Source organism: Dunckerocampus dactyliophorus, chromosome 11 (genome assembly GCF_027744805.1).
Source record: "Dunckerocampus dactyliophorus isolate RoL2022-P2 chromosome 11, RoL_Ddac_1.1, whole genome shotgun sequence".
Taxonomy (NCBI): Eukaryota; Metazoa; Chordata; class Actinopteri; order Syngnathiformes; family Syngnathidae; genus Dunckerocampus; species Dunckerocampus dactyliophorus.
The window spans coordinates 27199660-27226472 of NC_072829.1; the positions used below are offsets into that span (position 1 = coordinate 27199660).

Sequence of the window (26813 nt, forward strand, 5' to 3'; positions counted from 1 at the left end):
TTTACTCAAACGTTGTCAATTTTTTTGTCTTTGACAAGCTAGCGAATCGTAAACATGATCCAGGCAAATTTTAAATACGCATTTTCATATATTTTAGTCAAATGTGGTCATTTTTTAATTAGTAGTTTTTATATTTTATACAGTAATGTATGTTTATTTAAAACTAAATTGCCTCTATTGTGAACGCACTTCATCTCAATGTGACACATTGATAGATGTTATGCCCAGGGTGTACTGCATTTCTCGCCTAAAGTCAGCTGGGATAAACTCATTTTTGACCCTGAACAGTTTCAGCAGGATGTAAAACGCCTTTACCATTCATTTGGATTCAGAGTTAATCTGTGGATTGTTTGTTTTGGATTATTATGGACATTTTTATTACATGCACAGTATGAGTATTTTACTACCGCTTATTTTTGCTAACTTTTAGAACAGTGGTGTTTTTGTTAAGTATGCATGCCTGCCACTTTAAGATGTTTTGGTTTCGTTGCCGCACGGATTTTGAATGAGGCAAATTGTCTTGTTGAGCACAGTGTTGTAGAATCTCGCATTTTTCGTGTCTCGTGTACATGTGCAGTACTTGCCTGTGTACTACGAACGTGTACTGTGGATTGTGTACTGCTTGTAGAACATATACTGTGGAAGAGGTACCGTGGATGGAATGTTTTGTGCAAGACTGTTGACCAAGGCAAAGCACAATATGGATTTCTGTAATTATTATTTTTTTTGGCTGTTGTTAAAATAAATGTACAGCAACAACTTTTTTGGAACTTAACTTCATTGGTCAAGAACACGTGTCAGCCAACAGACTCCTAAATAGAAACTCGATCTGTTTTTATTGGAAAAGCCGCCATGTTGTTTTCTTTTTCCATGTGAAAACTGAGCCTGTAGCTTGCTTCCTATTAAGTACATTTTAGATCAAGTAGAAGTTCAATATAACTCACGCTTTTGGCCTTGGTGCTGAAACTCGCTGTGGTTATTTTTGTATTATCAGTTCCCCTTTTATCTTGCTTTTTTTCTACACTAATTATTCCATAGGTTCCTCCTCGTGACATTTTAACAGAGAGACGAGTGTGTGTTTTAAAAAAAAAACAAATTTGGCCCTATAATCTGTATATTATTATCTGTATATAATCTGTATATTATTTGAAGTAACAAAGTAATGGGAGTTTCTCGGTAAATCCATGGGCTCATGCAATGAAATGATAAGATAAGACGGCGATTTTATAATGTATTAATGATTTTAGGATGTAATTTAGTTAGGATGTCGGTCCTTTGTCAGCTTTTTGAATTTAAAAAACGCAATTACATCTCACTCATTTCAAGAAAATAAGTAAAATAGCAGGAAAGATACTGTAACCACTAAAACTAATGACAGCTGTGCAAGTTAAATTAATTTATGAACGTTGATAGAAATAGGCCCACAGTACAGCATATGACAACAGCAATTTTCGAACAGTACACGTGGCGTCACTGTAGACCAGCAGTGGATTAATCGAGTTGTGTCTTGTGTTGCACACCACTCAATATTGGATTCTAATGTTCTTCATAACCTTAACAGCGGAGGACAACGGCAAAGGAAGGCTTTAGTGGTCGAATGAGATTTTAAATATTGAAATTGTGGTACTGTATTTTGTTTGATATTGTCACAGGATGGCGCACACACGGCGCATCGTTCCAAGCTGCTTTGTCTTTTTCTTTGTTCTGGCCGAATATGCACACGGAGACCTGAGCTATTCTGTTCAAGAAGAGCTGAAACGCGGATCTGTTATTGGAAATATTGCCAAGGATCTCGGATTGGAGGTGGGCAAACTGTCTTCTCGCAAGGCCCGTGTTGACATGGAAAGAAATGACAAACAATATTGCGGAATAAACCTCCGGACAGGGGATTTAATGGTTGCTGACAGGATCGACCGAGAGGAGCATTGCGGGGAAAAGCCTTCGTGTGTTCTTAAATTCGACCTGCTGTTAGAAAATCCACTGGAGCTGCACCGTTTGTCCCTGCAAGTGCAAGACGTGAATGACAATGCGCCGATTTTCCCTAAAGATGTTGTGAAGCTGGATATTCGCGAGTCTGCCATCAAAGGAGCCAAGTATCGCGTTAATGCTGCACATGATGCAGATATTGGCACAAATTCCGTTCAAAGCTACATTTTGCAACAAAATTCAAATTTTGTTTTTCATATTCAAACGACAAATTCTGGCAGTAAATACGGTGAGCTGATTCTGGATAAGGAATTAGACAGGGAAGAGCAGCAAGATATCAAATTGCTGCTGACGGCAGTGGATGGTGGTTCTCCGACGAGATCTGGTACTGTACTCATACATGTCATTGTGCTTGATGCTAATGACAACGCCCCAATTTTTACTCAAGCCATTTATACATCATCTGTCAAAGAAGATGCGGCACTTAAAACACCAGTTATTACTGTGAGTGCATCAGATGCAGACGAAGGTGTAAATGGAGAAGTTACATATGAGTTTAGCAGGCTGTCTGATAAATCACGAAACGTGTTTTCTCTCAATCAGAAAACTGGAGAAATACTCGTAATAGGTGAATTAGATTATGAAGAGGGATCAAAACATGAAGTATTTGTTGAAGCCAAAGATGGTTATGGTCTCTCTTCTGAGGCAAAAGTTGTAATTAATATCAATGATGTCAATGATAATGCTCCTGTTATACAACTAAAGTCACTGTCTAATCCAGTACCAGAGAATGTACCACCTGGCACTGAGGTTGGCATCATTCATGTACAGGACAGAGACTCTGAGAAGAATGGACAGGTTCATTGCTCCATTCAACAAAATGTCCCCTTTAAGTTAGTTCCTTCTATTAAAAACTATTATTCTGTGGTGACTACTGGACAACTAGACCGTGAACTAGTGTCTGATTACAACATTACAATCAGTGCCACTGATGAGGGCTCTCCTCCTCTGTCTTCCTCTAAAAGTATTCACTTATCTGTAGCAGACATCAATGACAACCCACCTGTGTTTGAGGAACAGTCGTACAGTGCATATGTGAGTGAAAATAACAAAGCTGGCTTTACTTTATGTTCCGTTAGTGCTCGAGACCCCGACTGGAGACAAAATGGAACCGTGATTTATTCTCTGTTAGCTGCTGAAGTGAACAGTGTCCCGGTTTCCTCCTATGTGTCTGTTAATGGAGACACAGGAGTGATCCATGCTGTCAGATCGTTTGATTATGAACACTTGAGAAGTTTTAAAATCTACGTCATGGCCAGAGACAACGGTTCTCCTCCACTGAGCAGCAACGTGAGTGTCAGTGTGTTCATATCGGACGTGAATGATAATGCTCCTCAGATACTGTACCCCTCCCTGGAGGGCAACTCCTTCATGACCGAGCTGGTCCCCAAAGCTGCACATGGAGGCTCTGTGGTGTCCAAAGTGATAGCGGTGGACGCAGACTCCGGACAGAATGCCTGGCTGTCCTACCATATAGTCAAGTCCACTGATCCGGGACTTTTCAGCATTGGTCTCCACAGTGGAGAGATCAGGACCCAGCGGGACATTTCTGAATCTGACAGCATGAAACAGAACCTGATTGTGGCAGTGAAAGATAACGGACAGCCCCCTCTCTCTGCCACCTGCTCCATGTATTTACTTATTTCTGATAACTTGGCTGAGGTGCCAGAACTGAAGGACATTTCTTATGATGAGAAGAATTCCAAACTGACGTCTTATCTGATCATCGCACTGGTGTCTGTGTCCACCTTCTTTCTGACCTTCATCATCATCGTCCTGAGTGTGAGGTTTTGCCGCAGGAGAAAGCCCAGACTGTTGTTTGATGGAGCAGTTGCCATTCCCAGCGCTTATCTTCCTCCTAATTATGCAGATGTTGATGGCACAGGAACTTTACGTAGCACCTACAACTATGACGCCTACTTGACAACAGGTTCTAGAACCAGTGACTTTAAGTTTGTGTCTTCTTACAATGACAACACACTGCCTGCTGACCAGACTCTGAGGAAAAGTCCTTCTGACTTCAATGATGAGCTACATGATTCGTTCGACCCCTTGGAGGTAGGCAATTCTGACTTGATTCTGACTTGACTGCTGTAGGAACTGGTGACACATTGCTTGCTTTTACAATTAGGCTTCACGTATGTTATGTTTTGTCCATCCACGTGTCCATAATTTTCACCATTTCAGTTTTCATTATTGAATAGTGTTTCTACAGACATAAGCTTGAGTGATGTTTATGGACACATTACTAACCTTTGACCTTGATAATTTGGTGTAACAGAAATAGTTGCAATCACTTATTGAGTTGTTTTGCAAATTAAGTGTTTTCCTCATTTGTATGTGTAAAATGTTTTTAGGTTTTAGGTTTTTGAAAATACCAGGAGAATGTCTACTGCAATGAGTCATGACACTCGATATATTCAGATATTATGTTGGATTGTCATCAAAGCTCACTTCTGGTTACGTGACGGCGGTGGGTTGCTGACGTTACCGTTTTTAATAAGCAGCAGATTGCTAGTCCTTATGGAAATGATGAGACGACGTTTTCAGATTTTCCCACTCTGGAAGCCGTTTAAAAAAATATATCATTTCAGGGCACCCAGAATGCCGTTTCCGTGCAGATGAGTTTTGACCTGAAGACGTGTTTGTGTGGATAGCCCCTTAGTGTTCAGTTTTTTTCTGGTTGCAGGCCACCACATTGTTTTTGACAAAAGGTTAACAAATGATCTAATGTAGTATAATTTTGTATACGCATCAAACAAACGTGGTATGCTAACAGGTGTCTCTCCATAGTGTTATTCACTGTTTGTTAGTCCTTTAAATTATACTTTTTTAAAATATGAATTTTGTACACATTGAGCTTTATGTGTCAGTTACCAGTTTTTAATTGCACAATTGCAATCAACTGTAGCTCACAAGATTGCGGTCTATAGCTGCCAAACAGCTGTTATAAGAGGATAATTAAGTATAGGCCTATTTGACCTTTTGAAAAGGCTGAATGTGACCTTTGTTTAGACTTTAAGCATATCTGTTCAAAAATAACTATTTTATACTGCAAAAGCATCACTCACTGTCCATGGTGCTGAAGTATGTGTACCCTCTAGTCTCTGCTGTATCTCCAGCATTTTCTCTGCTTTCTGGTTTTTGTTTTAGAAAAAATCAAGTACATCACAGTAGTTCATTTGTAGTTGAGTTTACTGTGGAAAATACGTTCCTGATAATCACGTATCATGTCTGTAACAACCCATGAAGTTGGCTTTTTTTTATAGCTGCCAATAACCGTAATTAAATGTGAACTGTTGTTGTTGTTGTTTTTTTTTAAATTATATTTTAATATTTTAACAGAAGCTGGGTGTCATGTCGATAAAGTCACTCTAGGGGTCAGTGTGTGATCATTAACAAGCGCTCGTCAACCTCCCACCCATACCCATTTATGCCTATACACATCCAAATGTTTGTGTTGTGCGTCTCTGGTATACACGTCTGATAATATGACTACGGCGTAAGAAGCTGTGGATATTAGTGAAGATCAAATTCATATTTTTGTTCGTCTTACCCCGAATTTGAAGCGATGTATTTTTTGGATACAATGAAGAACAACAGATTTGCGTCTTACGGCTACGGCCTCGCGTTTCTTTTTCTTTTCCTCCACACCATCAGCGGAGACGTGATCTACTCTGTCCCAGAGGAAATGAAACGTGGATCTGTGATTGGGAATATCGCCAAGGATTTGGGACTTGGTTTGGGCCAGTTATCTTCTCGTAAAGCACGCATTGATCTTGAGGATAACAACGTTCAGCACTGCGACATCAACCTTAACACTGGTGACTTGGTTGTTCAGGAGAGGATTGACAGAGAAGGGCTTTGTGGCAAAAAGGCTTCGTGTGTTCTTAAACAAGAACTTGTGCTAGAAAACCCATTAGAGCTACACCGTGTTAATATTCGTGTTTTAGATGTTAATGATAATTCGCCGCAGTTTAATGAAGACTTGCTAAAATTAGAAATCCAGGAATCGGCAGACAAGGGTGAACGTTTTCTTCTCGGGGAAGCACATGATGGAGACATCAGTGAAAACGCTGTTCAAAGCTATACTCTACAGCAGAATGAACATTTCAAATTAAATGTAAACACTAAACCTGGTGGACGAAAGTACTGTGAACTGGTCTTAGACAAAGAATTAGATAGAGAAGATAAAAAAGACATCATGCTTTCGCTGACGGCATATGATGGCGGCACTCCTCAGAGATCAGGTACAGTAGTCATACACGTCACTGTGCTGGATGCTAATGATAATGTACCAGTGTTTAGTCAGACTGTTTATAAAGCCAGTGTGCCTGAAAACTCTCCTCTTGATACCTTGGTGATCACAGTGAGTGCAAGTGATGCAGATGAAGGCTTAAATAGTGAAATTACATATGCATTTGACCATGTTTCTGATGACAATATTAATGTATTTACATTGCATCCCAAAAGTGGAGATGTGAGAGTGGCTGGTGTTGTTGATTATGAGAAAATGTCATCATATGAAATGCAAATAAGTGCGAAAGATGGTCTTGGATTAGTGTCTTATTCAACATTGATCATTGATCTTACTGATGTAAATGACAATTCTCCTGTTATACTACTAAAGTCGCTGTCTAATCCAGTCCCAGAGAATGTTTCACCTGGTACTGAGGTGGGCATCATTAATGTGCAGGACAGAGACTCTGAGCAAAATGGACAGGTCCACTGCTCGATTCAACAAAACATACCCTTTAAGTTAGTTCCTTCTATCAAAAACTATTATTCTTTGGTGACGACTGGACAACTGGACCGTGAACTAGTGTCTGATTACAACATTACAATCATTGCCACTGACGAGGGCAGCCCGCCTCTGTCATCCTCTAAAAGTATTCACTTATCTGTAGCAGACATCAATGACAACCCACCTGTGTTTGAGGAACAGTCGTACAGTGCATATGTGAGTGAAAATAACAAAGCTGGCTCCACTTTATGTTCCGTTAGTGCTCGAGACCCTGACTGGAGACAGAATGGTACCGTGATTTATTCTCTGCTAGCTTCTGAGGTGAACCGGTCCCCGGTGTCTTCCTATGTATCTATTAATGGAGACACTGGAGTGATCCATGCTGTCAGATCATTTGATTATGAGCACTTGAGGAGTTTTAAAGTCCACGTCATGGCCAGAGACAACGGATCTCCACCACTGAGTAGCAACGTAAGTGTCAGTGTGTTCATATCGGATGTGAATGACAACTCTCCTCAGATACTGTACCCCTCCCCAGAAGGCAACTCCTTCATGACCGAGCTGGTCCCCAAAGCTGCACATGGAGGCTCTGTGGTGTCCAAAGTGATAGCGGTGGATGCAGACTCCGGACAGAACGCCTGGCTGTCCTATCATATAGTCAAGTCCACTGATCCAGGACTTTTCACCATTGGTCTCCACAGTGGAGAGATCAGGACCCAGCGAGACATTTCTGAATCTGACAGCATGAAACAGAACCTGATTGTGGCAGTGAAAGATAACGGACAGCCCCCTCTCTCTGCCACCTGCTCCATGTATTTACTTATTTCTGATAACTTGGCTGAGGTGCCAGAACTGAAGGACATTTCTTATGATGAGAAGAATTCCAAACTGACGTCTTATCTGATCATCGCACTGGTGTCTGTGTCCACCTTCTTTCTGACCTTCATCATCATCGTCCTCGGTGTGAGGTTTTGTCGCAGGAGAAAGCCCAGACTGTTGTTTGATGGAGCAGTTGCCATCCCCAGTGCTTATCTTCCTCCTAATTACGCAGATGTTGATGGAACAGGAACTTTATGCAGCACCTACAACTATGACGCCTACTTGACAACAGGTTCTAGAACCAGTGACTTTAAGTTTGTTTCTTCTTACAATGACAACACGCTGCCAGCTGACCAGACTCTGAGGAAAAGTCCTTCTGACTTTGCTGATGAACTTCATGATTCATTTGACCCTTTAGAGGTAAGCAACAGCTTTCAAATTTGAATGTGAATATTTTGTTCTTTCTGAACCTTTTCTATCATTACTTGTTGGATTACCTCACCATATCAATCCTAATATTTCCTCTATAAAATATGCACCCTTAAATTTACCATTTTGTAATTACCTAATCATCAGCTTCAGTGTGAAATGTTGGTCCTGTTCTTGTAAGAAGTTCTACACCCTTTGGGAACTGAGGATGACATTACTGAACGTTGATCTTACTGTCAACATTCTGAAAATATTCCCTCATTCCCTTTTTCCAAGTTGGCTTGTTACAGGTGTGTGACACATCAGGGTTGTTATGGTTGTGTTCATTAAGTTTACTTTGTCAAAAAAACAATTTTGAGCTATATGCACTTTTTGTTCACTTTTTTTGCATATATTGGTGAATATAGATGTGGCTCCATTTGAATGTTTTGTTGCATAGTTTTCCTATTCAGTGGGCATTTAAGGAGAAGTTGGATCTTTGGGGTTTTTTGGGCCTTTTAGTGTCCAAGTTCTTCATGCACTTCTCAACTGATTGAGAATAGTTCTGCGTAGATTGTGGACAGCGAGTAAAAGTCCTGAAAAAAACAAAAACAAAAATAATACACACAATGACTTAAAATGTAAAAACTAAGTAAGACTTTATTTTGAAAAAAAATTATTTTGAAAGACAAGCACCGGAAACATGCTGGCGTCTTTACCCCAAAAAGGTCAGTTTTTTTATTGGCAAGCTAGCGAATTGTTCACATGGCCCAGGCTAATTTAAATACGAATTGTCATATCAGGATAAAACGCTTAAACGCCTAGTCAAATATGATCTTTTTAAAATGTGAAGTTTTTATAATTTATACAGTAAAAAACATGCATGTTTACTGAAGAGTAAATTGCCTCTGTTGTGATCGCAGTTCGTCTCAGTGTGACACGTCTGATTGATAGATCTTATGTCCCGGGTGTACTGCATCTCTCGCCTAAAGTCAGCTGGGATAAACTCGTTCTTGACCCTGAACAGTTTGAGCAGGATATGAAAATTGGAAGAATGGATGGACAATCTCATAAGCAGCTTGACTGTCAACTGGTCTTACTTGCTTATCTTGCGCCTCATCAAGCAATTAACATCGTTGTGTACATTAGGTAGGCGCCATACAGTATAGTCTTAGCCATGTATATTGATTTAGAGTTATCCTGTTGAATGTTTGTTATGGATGAAATGAATATTATTGTAATTTGTATATTATCGGTAATTCACTACCGCATTTTGTTTACTTGAAGAAGAGAAATGTTTTGATTTCAGTATAGGTGCCTGTCACTTTAAGATGGTTTGGTTTCGCTGCGGCACTGATGCTGAATGAGGTAAATTGGCTTGTTGAGCACAGTGGTGTGGAGTGGTTTTCTGACTGTGTATTGTGAACGTGGATTGTGTACTACCTGTAGAACAAAAACTGTGGAGCGTGTACCGTGGATGGAAATGTTTTGTGCAGAACTGCTGGTCAAAGGAAAGTACAATATGGATTTTTGCAATTATTTTTTTGTCGTTAGCAAGAACTTTTGGAACTTAACTTTCATTGAACAAGAACACGAGTCAGCCAACTGTCTCCTAATTAGCTAATAGATCGGATTTTTTCGGCTGTTTTCTGTTTTCATGTGAAAACTGAGGCTGTTGTTTGCTTCTTTGAGTACATTTAGATAACGTAGGACAATATCATTCGCGCCTTTGGCCTTGCTGCTGAAACTCGCTGTGGTTCTTTTTGTATTATCAGTTGCCCTTTTATCTTGCTTTTTTCTACACTAATTATTCGATAGATTCCTTGCTTTTTCTACAACTATTTCATCGGTTCCTCGCCATAACATTTTAACACGGAGACGAGTGTATGTAAAAAAAACAACAACAACAAAAAAAACTTTGGCCTGATTTGTAGGCCTATATTTTTTTGACTCAGCATTTTAGAGAGAAGAGCAGCTTCAATTCAGCTTCAGCCTGTAAGAGTTTGAGGACAGTGTTAGGATTTAACAATGACTTGATGAAACGCCCCCCCACCCTTTTTTTGTTATGTTATTATTAGATTGTCCTTCGATTGTAAAATACACCGACGTTTCATCAGATCATGCAATAAAATGAAATGATTAACAGCAAATTAATGGGACTTCCTCTGTGAATCTGGAGTTGGCTCTTTGTGTAAAATGATAAGACTGGGATTGTATCGTGTCTTAATGTTTTTAGGAGGTGATTTAATAAGACTGTCAGTGCTTTGTCACCTTTTGAATTATAAAATGCAATTTTATATATTTCACTCATTTGAGGACTCAAATAACAGGAAAGACACCCACTCACATTGTAATAACTTATTATACCTGATGATATCTCCACAACAAGGTAAATTAATTCATGACCGTTGATGTGAATAGGCCTGCAGTACAGCATATGACTAGCGCAATTTTCTAACAATACACGTGGCGTCACTGTAGACCAACAGTAGATTCATAGCGTTTTTGTTACACGCCACCTAATATTAGGTTCTAATGTTCTTCATAGCGTTAAAGGCGGAGGACAATGGTAACGGGAGGCTTATAGTGGTGGAATGAGCTTTTAAGGATTGAAACGGTGCTGTATTTTGTGCTTTATTATCACGGGATGGCGCACACACGGCGCATCTTTCAAAGCTGCAGCTTTGTCTTTTTCTTTGTTCTGGCCGAATATGCACACGGAGACCTGAGCTATTCTGTTCAAGAGGAGCTAAAACGCGGATCTGTTATTGGAAATATTGCCAAGGATCTCGGATTGGAGGTGGGCAAACTGTCTTCTCGCAAGGCCCGTGTTGACATGGAAAGAAATGACAAACAATATTGCGGAATAAACCTCCGGACAGGGGATTTAATGGTTGCTGACAGGATCGACCGAGAGGAGCATTGCGGGGAAAAGCCTTCGTGTGTTCTTAAATTCGACCTGCTGTTAGAGAATCCACTGGAGCTGCACCGTTTGTCCCTGCAAGTGCAAGACGTGAATGACAATGCGCCGATTTTCCCTAAAGATGTTGTGAAGCTGGAAATTAGAGAATCCGCTGACAAAGGAGCCAAGTATCGCGTTAATGCTGCACATGATGCAGATATTGGCACAAATTCCGTTCAAAGCTACATTTTGCAACAAAATGCTAATTTTGTTTTTCATATTCAGACGACCAATTCTGGCAGTAAATACGGTGAGCTGATTCTGGATAAGGAATTAGACAGGGAAGAGCAGCAGGATATCAAATTGCTGCTTACGGCAGTGGATGGTGGTTCTCCGACGAGATCTGGTACTGTACTCATACATGTCATTGTGCTTGATGCTAATGACAACGCCCCAATTTTTACTCAAGCCATTTATACATCATCTGTCAAAGAAGATGCGGCACTTAAAACACCAGTTATTACTGTGAGTGCATCAGATGCAGACGAAGGTGTAAATGGAGAAGTTACATATGAGTTTAGCAGGCTGTCTGATAAATCACGAAACATGTTTTCTCTCAATCAGGAAACTGGAGAAATTGTTGTCATAGGTGAGATAGATTATGAAGATGGAACAAAACATGAAGTGTTTGTTGAAGCCAAAGATGGTTATGGTCTCTCTTCTGAGGCAAAAGTTGTAATTAATATAAATGATGTCAATGATAATGCTCCATTTATACAACTAAAGTCACTGTCTAATCCAGTACCAGAGAATGTATCACCTGGCACTGAAGTTGGCATCATTCATGTGCAGGACAGAGACACTGAGAAGAATGGACAGGTTCATTGCTCCATTCAACAAAATGTCCCCTTTAAGTTAGTTCCTTCTATTAAAAACTATTATTCTCTGGTGACTACTGGCCAACTGGACCGTGAACTAGTGTCTGATTACAACATTACAATCAGTGCTACTGATGAGGGCTCTCCTCCTCTGTCCTCCTCTAAAGGTATTCACTTATCTGTAGCAGACATCAATGACAACCCACCTGTGTTTGAGGAACAGTTGTACAGTGCATATGTGAGTGAAAATAATAAAGCTGGCTCCACTTTATGTTCTGTTAGTGCTGAGGACTCTGACTGGAGACAGAACGGTACCGTGATTTATTCTCTGTTAGCCTCTGAGGTGAACGGTGCTCCGGTGTCCTCCTATGTATCTGTTAACGGAGACACGGGAGTGATCCATGCTGTCAGATCGTTTGATTATGAACACTTGAGAAGTTTTAAAGTCCACGTCATGGCCAGAGACAACGGTTCTCCTCCACTGAGCAGCAACGTGAGTGTCAGTGTGTTCATATCGGATGTGAATGACAACTCTCCTCAGATACTGTACCCTTCCCCAGAGGGCAACTCCTTCATGACCGAGCTGGTCCCCAAAGCTGCACATGGAGGCTCTGTGGTGTCCAAAGTGATAGCAGTGGACGCAGACTCCGGACAGAACGCCTGGCTGTCCTATCATATAGTCAAGTCCACTGATCCAGGACTTTTCAGCATTGGTCTCCACAGTGGAGAGATCAGGACCCAGCGGGACATTTCTGAATCTGACAGCATGAAACAGAACCTGATTGTGGCAGTGAAAGATAACGGACAGCCCCCTCTCTCTGCCACCTGCTCCATGTATTTACTTATTTCTGATAACTTGGCTGAGGTGCCAGAACTGAAGGACATTTCTTATGATGAGAAGAATTCCAAACTGACGTCTTATCTGATCATTGCGCTGGTGTCTGTGTCCACCTTCTTTCTGACCTTCATCATCATCGTCCTGGGTGTGAGGTTTTGTCGCAGGAGAAAGCCCAGACTGTTGTTTGATGGAGCAGTTGCCATCCCCAGCGCTTATCTCCCTCCTAATTACGCAGATGTTGATGGCACAGGAACTTTACGCAGCACCTACAACTATGATGCCTATTTGACAACAGGTTCTAGAACCAGTGACTTTAAGTTTGTGTCTTCTTACAATGATACCACCCTGCCCGCTGACCAGACTCTGAGGAAAAGTCCTACTGACTTTGTTGATGAACTTCCTGAGTCATTCGACCCCTTGGAGGTAGGCACCCTTTGAGATTTTAAGATATATGCCCAGATAAATTCACTCATTGTTCAGAAAGAGCCTTACTCATATAATTAATGTTAATGGCAGTTTCTTCAGCAAAAGTATTATCATGGTTTTATTTTCCATATCCCACTCCAATGATCTTTTCACTTTTGTTTCAAACAATAATTCTTCTGAGATGAAGACTAAAGTGACACGTTCATAACTTTAGAGATTTTTTCTCATGTGGTTGCTGTTGTGGCGTATTAGATTCTGACTTGAGGGATACATGACTGAACTTTGACCTCAATAGTTTGGTGTGACTGAAGTAGTTGCAATGGTTTATTTAAATTGTTTTGCAATATAACAATTTTTCTAATTTTGTGTAAAATGCTTCTGTTTTTTTCAGTAGCTCACTTGGGACTGTGATGTGCAATAATTTGGTGACAAACACGATTAGTTATTTTGTTCACTTTCCTCTGAAGATTACGGTGGCTGAATTTGGACCAAAATCAGACAGCTAGGCCGCACGGCGGCCTTTGTTTGTCAATGGCCAATTTTTATTTGCACCATTGCAATCAACAGCTGAAGCTAACAAATATATGCTTGATAGATGGCTACCCGCTGTCATAAGAGAAAACTAAAGTATATTGACATTTTTACAAGTCTGTGTGCAGCTTTGTTTGGACTTCAAGCATACGATATCTGCTGGTAAAGGGTTAAAAATGACTTATTTTGTAGTACAGGTGCCATAGCCTTCCTCCCTGTCCATGGTGCTGAAGTATGTGCAACTTATCTCTTCTGTATCTCCAGCATTTTCTCTGCTCTCTGTATTTTAGGAAAAGGTAATACATCATAGTAGTTAATTTATTATCTTTGCTCTGGAAAATTAATTTCTGTTAAGCACATATCATGTTTGCAACAACCCATATAGTTGGCATTTTTATATGAGCATACTAACCGTACTTAAATATTGGATTATCTTCTCATGTTTTAACAACTGGGTGTCATGTCAATAAAGTCACTCTAGGGGTCAGTGTGTGATCATGAACAGGAGCTTGTCAGCCACCCGCCCAAACCCATTTATGTGGATGTACAAAATCCAAATTTTCGTGTTGTCTCTGGTCTCCACGTCTGATAAAATGAATGCTGTGTAAGACGTTGTCCTATCAGTGAAGATCAAATTCATCTCGTCTGATGCCGAATTTGAAGTGATGGATTTTTAGTTTTTTTGACACAATGGAAAACAAAAGATTTGCATCTTACGGCTACGGCCTCGCGTTTCTTTTTTCTCTCCTCCACACCATTAATGGAGACGTGAGCTACTCTGTCCCAGAGGAGACGAAACGTGGATCTGTAATTGGGAATATCGCCAAGGATTTGGGAATGGATTTGGGCCAGTTATCTTCCCGTAAAGCACGTATTGATCCTGAGGATAACAACGTTCAGCACTGCGGCATCAACCTCATCACTGGTGACTTGGTTGTTCAGGAGAGGATTGACAGAGAAGGGCTTTGTGGCAAAAAGGCTGCGTGTGTTCTTAAACAGGAACTTGTGCTGGAAAACCCATTAGAGCTACACCGTGTTAATATTCGTGTTTTAGATGTTAATGATAATTCACCACAATTTAATGAAGAGTTACTAAAATTAGAAATTCGAGAATCGGCAGACAAGGGTGAACGTTTTCTTCTCGGGGAAGCGCATGATGGAGATATCGGAGAAAATGCTGTTCAAAGCTACACTTTACAGCAGAATGATCATTTCAAATTAAATGTAAACACTAAACCAGGTGGAAGGAAGTACTGTGAATTAGTCTTAGACAAAGAATTAGATAGAGAAGATAAAAAAGACATCATGCTCTCGCTGACGGCATATGATGGCGGCACTCCTCAGAGATCAGGTACAGTAGTCATACACGTCACTGTGCTGGATGCTAATGATAATGTACCAGTGTTTAGTCAGACTGTTTATAAAGCCAGTGTGCCTGAAAACTCTCCTCTTGATACCTTGGTGATCACAGTGAGTGCAAGTGATGCAGATGAAGGCTTAAATAGTGAAATTACATATGCATTTGACCATGTTTCTGATGACAATATTAATGTATTTACATTGCATCCCAAAAGTGGAGATGTGAGAGTGGCTGGTGTTGTTGATTATGAGAAAATGTCTTCATATGAAATGCAAATAAGCGCGAAAGATGGTCTTGGATTAGTGTCTTATTCAACATTAATCATTGATCTTACTGATGTAAATGACAATGCTCCTGTTATACTACTAAAGTCGCTGTCTAATTCAGTACCAGAGAATGTTTCACCTGGTACTGAGGTGGGCATCATTAATGTGCAGGACAGAGACTCTGAGCAAAATGGACAGGTCCGCTGCTCGATTCAACAAAACATACCCTTTAAGTTAGTTCCTTCTATCAAAAACTATTATTCTTTGGTGACGACTGGACAACTGGACCGTGAACTGGTGTCTGATTACAACATTACAATCAGTGCCACTGATGAGGGCTCTCCTCCTCTGTCTTCCTCTCAAAGTATTCACTTATCTGTAGCAGACATCAACGACAACCCACCTGTGTTTGAGGAACAGTCGTACAGTGCATATGTGAGTGAAAATAACAAAGCTGGCTCCACTTTATGTTCCGTTAGTGCTCGAGACCCCGACTGGAGACAAAATGGTACCGTGATTTATTCTCTGCTTGCCGCTGAGGTGAACGGGTCCTCGGTTTCCTCCTATGTATCTGTTAATGGAGATACGGGGGTGATCCACGCTGTCAGGCAGTTTGATTATGAACACCTGAGAAGTTTTAAAGTCCACGTCATGGCCAGAGACAACGGTTCTCCTCCTCTGAACAGCAACGTGAGTGTCAGTGTGTTCATTTCGGATGTGAACGACAACTCTCCTCAGATACTGTACCCCTCCTTGGAAGGCAACTCCTTCATGACCGAGCTGGTCCCCAAAGCTGCACACGGAGGCTCTGTGGTGTCCAAAGTGATAGCGGTGGATGCAGACTCCGGACAGAACGCCTGGCTGTCCTATCATATAGTCAAGTCCACTGATCCGGGACTTTTCACCATTGGTCTCCACAGTGGAGAGATCAGGACCCAGCGGGACATTTCTGAATCTGACAGCATGAAACAGAACCTGATTGTGGCAGTGAAAGATAACGGACAGCCCCCTCTCTCTGCCACCTGCTCCATGTATTTACTTATTTCTGATAACTTGGCTGAGGTGCCAGAACTGAAGGACATTTCTTATGATGAGAAGAATTCCAAACTGACGTCTTATCTGATAATTGCGCTGGTGTCTGTGTCCACCTTCTTTCTGACCTTCATCATCATCGTCCTGGGTGTGAGGTTTTGCCGCAGGAGAAAGCCCAGACTGTTGTTTGATGGAGCAGTTGCCATTCCTAGCGCATATCTTCCTCCTAATTACGCAGATGTTGATGGCACAGGAACTTTACGCAGCACCTACAACTATGACGCCTACTTGACAACAGGTTCTAGAACCAGTGACTTTAAGTTTGTGTCTTCTTACAATGACAACACGCTGCCTGCTGACCAGACTCTGAGGAAAAGTTCTTCTGACTTTGCTGATGAGCTTCATGATTCGTTTGACCCTTTTGAGGTAGGCAACATCTTCCAAATTTGAATGTGAAAATGTTGTTCTTTCAACATGAACCATTTCTATAATTAGTTTGTGGTTTACTTCACCAGATCAACCCTAAAGTTTTCTCTATAAGATATTTACCCCAACTTGACCACTTTCCAATTACTACCTTATGATCAGCTTCAGTGTGAATTTGTGGTCTGTTAAGATGTAAGAAGTCCTATACACTTTGGCAACTGAGAATAACATTACTGCACTTTGACCTTTCTGTCAACATTCTGAAAATATTCCCTCATTCCTTTTTTCAAAGTTGGCTTGTTTCAAGTGTGTGACACCTCAGGGTTCTCGTGACTGTGTTCATCAAGTTTGCTCTGTCTGTTCAAAACGAATGTGTGCTCAATACACTTTTTATGCACTTTTTTGCCCATCTTGGTGAATGTAAATGTGGCTCCATCGGCACATTAATGCTCAATTACATTTTTTATTGCATCGTTTTACTCTTCAATTGGCTTTTAAGGAGATGTTGGAAATTTTATTGTTAGTTTGGGCCTTTAAGTTTGCAAGTTCTTCGTGCACTTCTCAACTGACTGAGAATAGTTCTGGGTGGTTCATGGATAGCAAGCAAAAGTCCTGAAAAACAGCCGAAAAATACATATAATAAATCAAAGACTCAGTTGCCTCTGTTTTCATTGTCGATGCGTCTCAGTGTAACACGTGATTGGTAGGTGTTATGTCCAAGGTGTACCCCATCTCTCGCCTATAGTCAGCTGGGGTAAATGATTTTTGACCCTGACCAATTTCAGTAGGATATAAAAATCAAAACAATGTGTGGACAACCTCAGAAATAAGTCGCTTGACTGTCAACTGGTGTTATTTCCTTATCTGTGCCTAATCAAACAACTAAAATTGTGGATTTTTTTTTTACATTTAGGTTGTGTAGTGCCATACAGTAAAGCCTTTGCTGTGTATTTTGATTCAGTTATCCTGTGGAATGTTTGTTTTGGACTATTATGAACATTATTATTATTTGCATATTATGGGTATTTTACTGCCGCATGTTTTGTTTACTTGTAGAAGAGTGATGCTTGGAGTTCAATATAGGTGCCTGTCACTTTAAGATGTTTTAGTTTCGCTGCTGCACTGATGCTTAAAGAAGTAAATTGGTTTGTTGAGCACAGTGGCGTGGAGTCTCACAGTTTTTTGACCGTGTATCGTACACGTGTAACGTGGATTGTGGTTTTGTGTCCTTCTTGTAGAACATATGTTATTAGATTGAAAAACACGTGTACCTTAATCGTAAAGCACACTGTTTTATCAGATCATGCAATAAAATGAACTCATTAGCAGCAAACTAGTGGGAGTTTCTCGGTGAATCTGGAGTCGGCCCTTGTTGTAAAATGATATGACGGCGAGGTTATACTGTAATGTCTTAATATTTTTAGGAGGTCATTTAGTAAGATTGTCAGCTTTTTTAAATTTAAAACCGCAATTATATAAATCTCACTCATTTGAATAAAAATAAATCAAATAACAGAAAAGACACCTACTGAAATTGTGATAACTAATTATATCTGATGAAAGCTCGACAGCAAGGCAAATTAACTTGTGACCGTTGATGTGAATAGGCCTGCAGTACAGCATATGACAAGCGCAATTTTCTAACAGTACACTTGGAGTCACTGTAGACCAGCAGTAGATTCATAGGGTTGTGTCTGTTGCATACCACCCAATATTAGATTCTAATGTTCTTGATAGCGTTAAAGGCGGAGGACAATGGCAAAGAAAGGCCTATAGTGGTCGAATGAGCTTTTAAGTATTGCGCTGCTGTATTTTGTGCTTTATTGTCAGAGGATGGCGCACACACGGCGCATCGTTCAAAGCTGCAGCTTTGTCTTTTTCTTTGTTCTGGCCGAATATGCACACGGAGACCTGAGCTATTCTGTTCAAGAGGAGCTGAAACGCGGATCTGTTATTGGCAATATTGCCAAGGATCTCGGATTGGAGGTGGGCAAACTGTCTGCTCGCAAGGCCCGTGTTGACATGGAAAGAAATGACAAACAATATTGCGGAATAAACCTCCGGACAGGGGATTTAATGGTTGCTGACAGGATCGACCGAGAGGAGCATTGCGGGGAAAAGCCTTCGTGTGTTCTTAAATTCGACCTGCTGTTAGAAAATCCACTGGAGCTGCACCGTTTGTCCCTGCAAGTGCAAGACGTGAATGACAATGCGCCGATTTTCCCTAAAGATGTTGTGAAGCTGGATATTAGCGAGTCTGCGATGAAAGGAGCCAAGTTTCGCATTAATGCTGCACATGATGCAGATATTGGCACAAATTCCGTTCAAAGCTACATTTTGCAACAAAATTCTAATTTTGTTTTTCATATTCAGACGACCAATTCTGGCAGTAAATACGGTGAGCTGATTCTGGATAAGGAATTAGACAGGGAAGAGCAGCAAGATATCAAATTGCTGCTCACGGCAGTGGATGGTGGTTCTCCGAGGAGATCTGGTACTGTACTCATACATGTCATTGTGCTTGATGCTAATGACAACGCCCCAATTTTTACTCAAGCCATTTATACATCATCTGTCAAAGAAGATGTGGCACTTAAAACACCAGTTATTACTGTGAGTGCATCAGATGCAGACGAAGGTGTAAATGGAGAAGTTACATATGAGTTTAGCAGGCTGTCTGATAAATCACGAAACATGTTTTCTCTGAATCAGAAAACTGGAGAAATTGTTGTCATAGGTGAGATAGATTATGAAGATGGAACAAAACATGAAGTGTTTGTTGAAGCCAAAGACGGTTATGGTCTCTCTTCTGAGGCAAAAGTTGTAATTAATATAAATGATGTCAATGATAATGCTCCTGTTATACAACTAAAGTCACTGTCTAATTCAGTACCAGAGAATGTATCACCTGGCACTGAGGTTGGCATCATTCATGTGCAGGACAGAGACTCTGAGAAGAATGGACAGGTTCATTGCTCCATTCAACAAAATGTCCCCTTTAAGTTAGTTCCTTCTATTAAAAACTATTATTCTCTGGTGACGACTGGACAACTGGACCGTGAACTAGTGTCTGATTACAACATTACAATCAGTGCCACTGATGAGGGCTCTCCTCCTCTGTCCTCCTCTAAAAGTATTCACTTATCTGTAGCAGACATCAATGACAACCCACCTGTGTTTGAGGAAAAGTCATACAGTGCATATTTGGGTGAAAATAACAAAGCTGGCTCCACTTTATGTTCCGTTAGTGCTCGAGACCCCGACTGGAGACAGAACGGTACCGTTATTTATTCTCTGTTAGCTGCTGAGGTGAACGGTTCCCCGGTTTCTTCCTATGTATCTGTCAATGGGGACACTGGAGTGATCCATGCTGTCAGATCGTTTGATTATGAACACTTGAGAACTTTTAAAATCTACGTCATGGCCAGAGACAACGGTTCTCCTCCACTGAGCAGCAACGTGAGCGTCAGTGTGTTCATATCGGATGTGAATGACAACTCTCCTCAGATACTGTACCCCTCCCCAGAGGGCAACTCCTTCATGACTGAGCTGGTCCCCAAAGCTGCACACGGAGGCTCTGTGGTGTCCAAAGTGATAGCGGTGGATGCAGACTCCGGACAGAACGCCTGGCTGTCCTATCATATAGTCAAGTCCACTGATCCGGGACTTTTCACCATTGGTCTCCACAGTGGAGAGATCAGGACCCAGCGGGACGTTTCTGAATCTGACAGCATGAAACAGAACCTGATTGTGGCAGTGAAAGATAACGGACAGCCCCCTCTCTCTGCCACCTGCTCCATGTATTTACTTATTTCTGATAACTTGGCTGAGGTGCCAGAACTGAAGGACATTTCTTATGATGAGAAGAATTCCAAACTGACGTCTTATCTGATCATCGCGCTGGTGTCTGTGTCCACCTTCTTTCTGACCTTCATCATCATCGTCTTGGGTGTGAGGTTTTGTCGCAGAAGAAAGCCCAGACTGTTGTTTGATGGAGCAGTTGCTATCCCCAGCGCATATCTGCCTCCAAATTACGCAGATGTTGATGGCACAGGAACTTTACGCAGCACCTACAACTATGATGCCTACTTGACAACAGGTTCTAGAACCAGTGACTTTAAGTTTGTTTCTTCTTACAATGACAACACACTGCCTGCTGACCAGACTCTGAGGAAAAGTCCAAGTGATTTTGTTGATGAGCTTCATGATTCGTTTGACCCCTTGGAGGTAGGCACCTTTTACAATTGTAAGATGTATGTCATTGTGCAGAGAAAGCATTAGTAATATAATACATTTTCATCACAGTTTCTTTAGCAAATGTTTAATGCATTTGATTTTGCATTTGAAACAACCTGACTAAACATCTGAAATTTAAAGTATAGTTCTGCTTTTTTGCTTATTAGATTTTGACTTGGGTGCTGTAGGAAAAATTGCTGGGCTTTATAAGAAGGCAATACTTATGTTATGCTTTTGTGCATATTCATCATTTTTAACATTTCAATTTTCATCAGTGTGGTTTTGCCTGAGATATCACCTTGAGTGATGTCTATGGACACATTAATATAGTTTGGTCTGACTTGCAATGACTTATTTTTCTTGTTTTGCGAATTAAATACTTTCCTTATCTTGGATGTGTAAAATGCTTTAATGTATTTTTTTCAGCAGCAACCTTGTGACTGTGTTGTACAGTAACTTGATGGTAGACACAATTCGTTATTTTTTGCATTTTCCTCTGAAGACTACAGTGGCTGAGAATTTGAAACAAAATCAGACAACTGAATATTACATATTACATTGTAAAATTACATTTACTTAAGTCAAAACAGTTTTTACCAACTAAATTCATATCTTCTGAAACGTGGACATGCATCTCTTCATATTCTTATCCATTGTTAGGCCTTATTAGTATACTTTTTTACACTTATCCACTTTGAGCTTCATGTCTCAATATTACATTTCTGTACGATTACAATCATAAGCTGAAGCTAACAAGATTGTGCTCGATAGATGCTTAACAACTGTTGATAGACAACGTAAGTATTTGACCTTTTGACAAGGCTGAATTAGTCTTCACGACATCTGCTGGTATACCATTCAAAAAGAACTATTTTACACTACCAATGCCGTAGCTTTCATCTCTGTCCATGGTGCTTAAGTATGTATACCTTCTTCTCTCTTTGATATGTCCAGCATTTTCTGTGCTTTCTGTTTTTGTATGTGAGATTAAAAAAAGTAGACTGTAGAATTCATTTGTAATTAACTTTGTTCTGGCATATACTGTAATTTCCTGTTTATCACGTATCATGTCTGCAACAACCCCGTAAAGATGGCATTTTATAAGAGCATCTATCTATTACCGTTTTCATATTTGAGGTTTTTGCTAAACTTTTAATATTTAAACAGAAACTGCGTGTCATGTCAACAAAGTCACTCTAGGGGTCGGTGTGTGATCATGAACTAGAGCTCCTCAACTTCCCACCCATACCCATTTCTGTCGAGACACAAATCCAAATGTACGCGTTGTAAGTCTCTGGTCTCTGCGCCTGATAGAAGCTGTGGATGTCAGTGAAGATTAAATCCATCTTTTTGTTTGTCTGCTGCCGAATTTGAAGTAATGCATTTTTATTTTTTGGATGCAATGAAGAACAAAAGATTTGCGTCTTACGGCTACAGCCTCGTGTCTCTTTTTGTCTTCCTCCACACCGTCAGTGGAGACGTGAGCTACTCTATCCCAGAGGAGATGAAACATGGATCTGTGATTGGGAATATCGCCAAGGATTTGGGACTTGATTTGGGCCAGTTATCTTCCCGTAAAGCACGCATTGATCCTGAGGATAACAACGTTCAGCACTGCGGCATCAACCTCAACACTGGCGACTTGGTGGTTAAGGAGAGGATTGACAGAGAAGGGCTTTGTGGGAAAAAGGCTTCGTGTGTTCTTAAACAAGAACTTGTGCTAGAAAACCCATTAGAGCTACACCGTGTTAATATTCGTGTTTTAGATGTTAATGATAATTCACCACAATTTAATGAAGAGTTGCTAAAATTAGAAATTCACGAATCAGTGGCCAAGGGTGCTCATTTTCTTCTTGGGGATGCACATGATGGCGATATCGGTGAAAACGCTGTTCAAAGCTACACTTTACAACAGAATGATCATTTCAAATTAAATGTAAACACTAAACCGGGTGGACGGAAGTACTGTGAATTGGTCTTAGACAAAGAATTAGATAGAGAAGATAAAAAAGACATCATGCTCTCGCTGACGGCATATGATGGCGGCACTCCTCAGAGAAGAGGTACAGTAGTCATACACGTCACTGTGCTGGATGCTAATGATAATGTACCAGTGTTTAGTCAGACTGTTTATAAAGCCAGTGTGCCTGAAAACTCTCCTCCTGATACATTGGTGATCACAGTGAGTGCAAGTGATGCAGATGAAGGCTTAAATAGTGAAATTACATATGCATTTGGCCACATTTCTGATGACAATAGTAATGTATTTACATTGCACCCGAAGACTGGAGATGTGAGAGTGTCTGGTATTGTTGATTATGAGAAAATGTCATCATATGAAATGCAAATAAGTGCAAAAGATGGTCTTGGATTAGTGTCTTATTCAACATTGATCATTGATCTTACTGATGTAAATGATAACACTCCTGTTATACTACTGAAGTCACTGTCTAATCCAGTACCGGAGGATGTGTCACCTGATACAGAGGTGGGCATCATTAATGTGCAGGACAGAGACTCTGAGCAAAATGGACAGGTCCGCTGCTCAATTCAACAAAACATACCCTTTAAGTTAGTTCCTTCTATTAAAAACTATTATTCTTTGGTGACTACTGGACAACTGGACCGTGAAGTAGTTTCTGATTACAACATTACAATCAGTGCCACTGACGAGGGCAGTCCGCCTCTGTCATCCTCTAAAAGTATTTACTTATCTGTAGCAGACATCAATGATAACGCACCAGTGTTTGAGGAACAGTCGTACAGTGCATATGTGAGTGAAAATAACAAAGCTGGCTTCACTTTATGTTCCGTTAGTGCTCGAGACCCCGACTGGAGGCAGAATGGTACCGTGATTTATTCTCTGCTACCCGCTGACATTAACAGTTCCCCGGTGTCCTCCTATGTGTCTGTTAACGGAGACACGGGGGTGATCCATGCTGTCAGGTCATTTGATTATGAGCACTTGAGGAATTTCAAAGTCCACGTCATGGCCAGGGACAACGGATCTCCACCACTGAGCAGCAATGTGAGTGTCAGTGTGTTCATATCGGATGTGAATGACAACTCTCCTCAGATACTGTACCCCTCCCCAGAGGGCAACTCCTTCATGACCGAGCTGGTCCCCAAAGCTGCACACGGAGGCTCTGTGGTGTCCAAAGTGATCGCGGTGGATTCAGACTCTGGACAGAACGCCTGGCTGTCCTATCATATAGTCAAGTCCACTGATCCAGGACTTTTCACCATTGGTCTCCACAGTGGAGAGATCAGGACCCAGCGGGACATTTCTGAATCTGACAGCATGAAACAGAACCTGATTGTGGCAGTGAAAGATAACGGACAGCCCCCTCTCTCTGCCACCTGCCCCATGTATTTACTTATTTCTGATAACTTGGCTGAGGTGCCAGAACTGAAGGACATTTCTTATGATGAGAAGAATTCCAAACTGACGTCTTATCTGATCATCGCACTGGTGTCTGTGTCCACCTTCTTTCTGACCTTCATCATCATCGTCCTGGGTGTGAGGTTTTGCCGCAGGAGAAAGCCCAGACTGTTGTTTGATGGAGCAGTTGCCATCCCTAGCGCGTATCTTCCTCCTAATTACGCAGATGTTGATGGCACAGGAACTTTACGCAGCACCTACAACTACGACGCCTACTTGACAACAGGTTCTAGAACCAGTGACTTTAAGTTTGTGTCTTCTTACAATGACAACACGCTGCCAGCTGACCAGACTCTGAGGAAAAGTCCTTCTGACTTTGCTGATGAGCTTCAGGATTCCTTTGATCCTCTTGAGGTAGATTAATCTCTTCTTTTTTTTCAGTTTCTTCTTATTTCTGCAATGGTTTCAACTTATAATCACCACATGGCTGTGGTCCTGTATTGCATAAACCCCAAAGACATATAGTATACAGTGTCCTCCAGAAGTATTGGAACAATGAGGTAAATTCCTTTATTTTTCCTAGCAACATTTCATCTTTTATTTCCATGTATTTACAGCTGGATTGGATGCACAACTTATTAGCACCTTTTGTTGGAACCCCTCCATTTTTCATGTGCGTAAAAGTATTGGAACGTGTGACTGGAGGTGTGTTTTTTGCCTAAAGTTGTGTCCTTTTTAATTTCTTATTGAATCAATAAATAGCACTTAATTTCTATGCTCAGGTGCAGACTGCATTTAGAGGTGAAAACAACAAGAAAACCAGAGAGGTGTCGGTAAAAAACAATAATTGTGAATCTGAGATGTGACAAATGTCAAACAAAAAAGAAGTATACCAAGGATAACATCAACAGTTGATAACAGAAACATTGTGAAAGATGTAAAAAATGCCCTAAAACAGGGGTTTCAAATGCAATTTACCTGGGGGCCGCTGGAGGTAGAGTCTTGGTGAGGCTGGGCTGCATCAAACACTAGGAGTGATGCTGGCTACCAGCATGGTTCGTGGTACTTGTTTTGTAAAAACAATTGCTCAAGTTACCTGTTGTTTAGCACTTGAAGTCCCACCGTCCCGCTGGCTTTTCTAACTTTCATGCCCAAAGGACAACAAGTGGGTAGATTAGTTTTGAATTAATATTGTAATATATTCAGAGAATCTGTCATGTGTGAACCGCTAATCTGGCAGGTAATGGCTGCGTTTACAAAGGTGGGTAATTGTAGGTTATTGAGATATTAATTTTAAACCGCACAGCATTTCGTCTGTCCTCTGGGCATAGGAGCAGGAGTAAGAAAACCATGGGACTTCTCGTGTTAGAGTTCACATGGTTCTTGTTTATTATTCCCCCGTTATAGTACTGTAGTTGCCCTATGTGTTTACTTACCTGTTGTGCTGTCATTTTTGTGTTGGCACCATGATTTTCAGTTGTCTTCTCTCTCCTGTCCCCCCTGTTCATTTCACGGTGTGACAAGTGCTTTGTGAGTTCAGTGGTGGCTTGTGCTTGTGCCTGCAAGTGCCTCTGAAATTGCCCAGACTTTGTGTGCTGCACTTGCACTAATCTTTGATTTCCAGTGAGGGGACCACAAAATATGTTCCTGTGGACCGCAAATGGCCCGCCAGCCGAACATTTGAGGTCCCTGCCCCCAAAACAATTGTTAGTGACAGCAGCAGCAGCCTGTAGATGGCAGGATTGCTTGTTTTTCACCCATCGACAGCTCTCTGGTTTTCATGTTGTTTTCACTTCCAAATGCAGCATGAACAGGCAAAACTTATCACACCCAATCTGAAAATGAGTGTAGACATTCCTGTGCTATTTATTGTTTGAATAAGCAATGTAATAGGACACACCTGGGCAAACAAATACACATGTTCCAATAATTTGCTCAACATGAAAAATAGCTGGGTTCAAACAAAAGGTGCTATCATGTAAGTTGTGTGTCTGATCCAGATGTAAATACCTGGAAATGAAAGCTGCTATGTTGCCCGATGGTTTCATATTCATATTTTCATTTCAAACCCAATTGTTTTCAGTCTACAGCAAAAATAAAACAATTGCCCTCACTGTTCCACTGCTTTTGGGAAATGTCCTCACTGTTCCAATACTTCTGGAGGGCACTGTAATCCATAGGTGTTATGTTATTATCGTGACTCAAGACACGGTTGCTTACGTTTGTGTCCCTTCCTTTGAGTCTTGCTCCAAGTTGCCCCCCTTCTTCAACTTTCATGTATCATGTATTCGCACGCATAAGTCTAAAAAGGATAACACAGCTAACTAGAAATTAAATCTAAATTCACCCCCCATAAATATCATAATGTTGATTATCTCAGGTCCCTCAAATGTTTAGCTACTTCCCTGCATCTAACACCTGTCTCAATGTGAAATGCCGCTGCTGTACCACAGTGTATGACTGTCGCACAACATTTTCCAGGGGAAGACACTTTCCCCACGTGACGCTTCGACACACGAAGATAGTCAAATTGTAATCAAATCAATTAACATGCTCAAGGCGATGGACGGTTAAATAAA

General features: G+C 40.9%; 6 protein-coding genes across 6 annotated transcripts in view; all 6 read left to right on the forward strand.

The window, feature by feature from the left end:
• Nucleotides 1-1653: 1653 nt before the first annotated feature.
• Nucleotides 1654-4074, forward strand: LOC129189588 (protocadherin gamma-A12-like). Its single transcript, XM_054791412.1, has one exon. The coding sequence runs from the start codon at nt 1654-1656 to the stop codon at nt 4072-4074; it is 2421 nt and encodes an 806-aa protein (XP_054647387.1).
• Nucleotides 4075-5575: 1501 nt separating this feature from the next.
• On the forward strand, nt 5576-7993 carry LOC129189589 (protocadherin gamma-A12-like). The gene is made up of 2 exons (XM_054791413.1): nt 5576-6355; nt 6617-7993. Exons 1-2 carry the CDS (start codon nt 5576-5578, stop codon nt 7991-7993), a joined length of 2157 nt encoding a protein of 718 aa, XP_054647388.1.
• Nucleotides 7994-10375: 2382 nt separating this feature from the next.
• On the forward strand, nt 10376-13013 carry LOC129189694 (protocadherin gamma-A4-like). The gene has a single exon (XM_054791651.1). The coding sequence runs from the start codon at nt 10605-10607 to the stop codon at nt 13011-13013; it is 2409 nt and encodes an 802-aa protein (XP_054647626.1). The 5' UTR covers nt 10376-10604.
• Nucleotides 13014-13329: 316 nt separating this feature from the next.
• Nucleotides 13330-17411, forward strand: LOC129189693 (protocadherin beta-15-like). Its single transcript, XM_054791650.1, has one exon. It carries the CDS (start codon nt 14223-14225, stop codon nt 16638-16640), a length of 2418 nt encoding a protein of 805 aa, XP_054647625.1. The 5' UTR covers nt 13330-14222; the 3' UTR covers nt 16641-17411.
• Nucleotides 17412-18449: 1038 nt separating this feature from the next.
• Nucleotides 18450-20897, forward strand: LOC129189591 (protocadherin gamma-A4-like). The gene has a single exon (XM_054791414.1). It carries the CDS (start codon nt 18450-18452, stop codon nt 20895-20897), a length of 2448 nt encoding a protein of 815 aa, XP_054647389.1.
• Nucleotides 20898-22117: 1220 nt separating this feature from the next.
• LOC129189690 (protocadherin beta-16-like) overlaps nt 22118-26813 on the forward strand; it is a 97365-nt gene continuing 92669 nt past the window's right edge. Inside the window, exon 1 of the mRNA XM_054791647.1 lies at nt 22118-24648. Coding sequence (XP_054647622.1) covers nt 22231-24648 — 2418 coding nt within the window. The 5' untranslated portion in view covers nt 22118-22230. The remainder of the gene's footprint in view (nt 24649-26813) is intronic.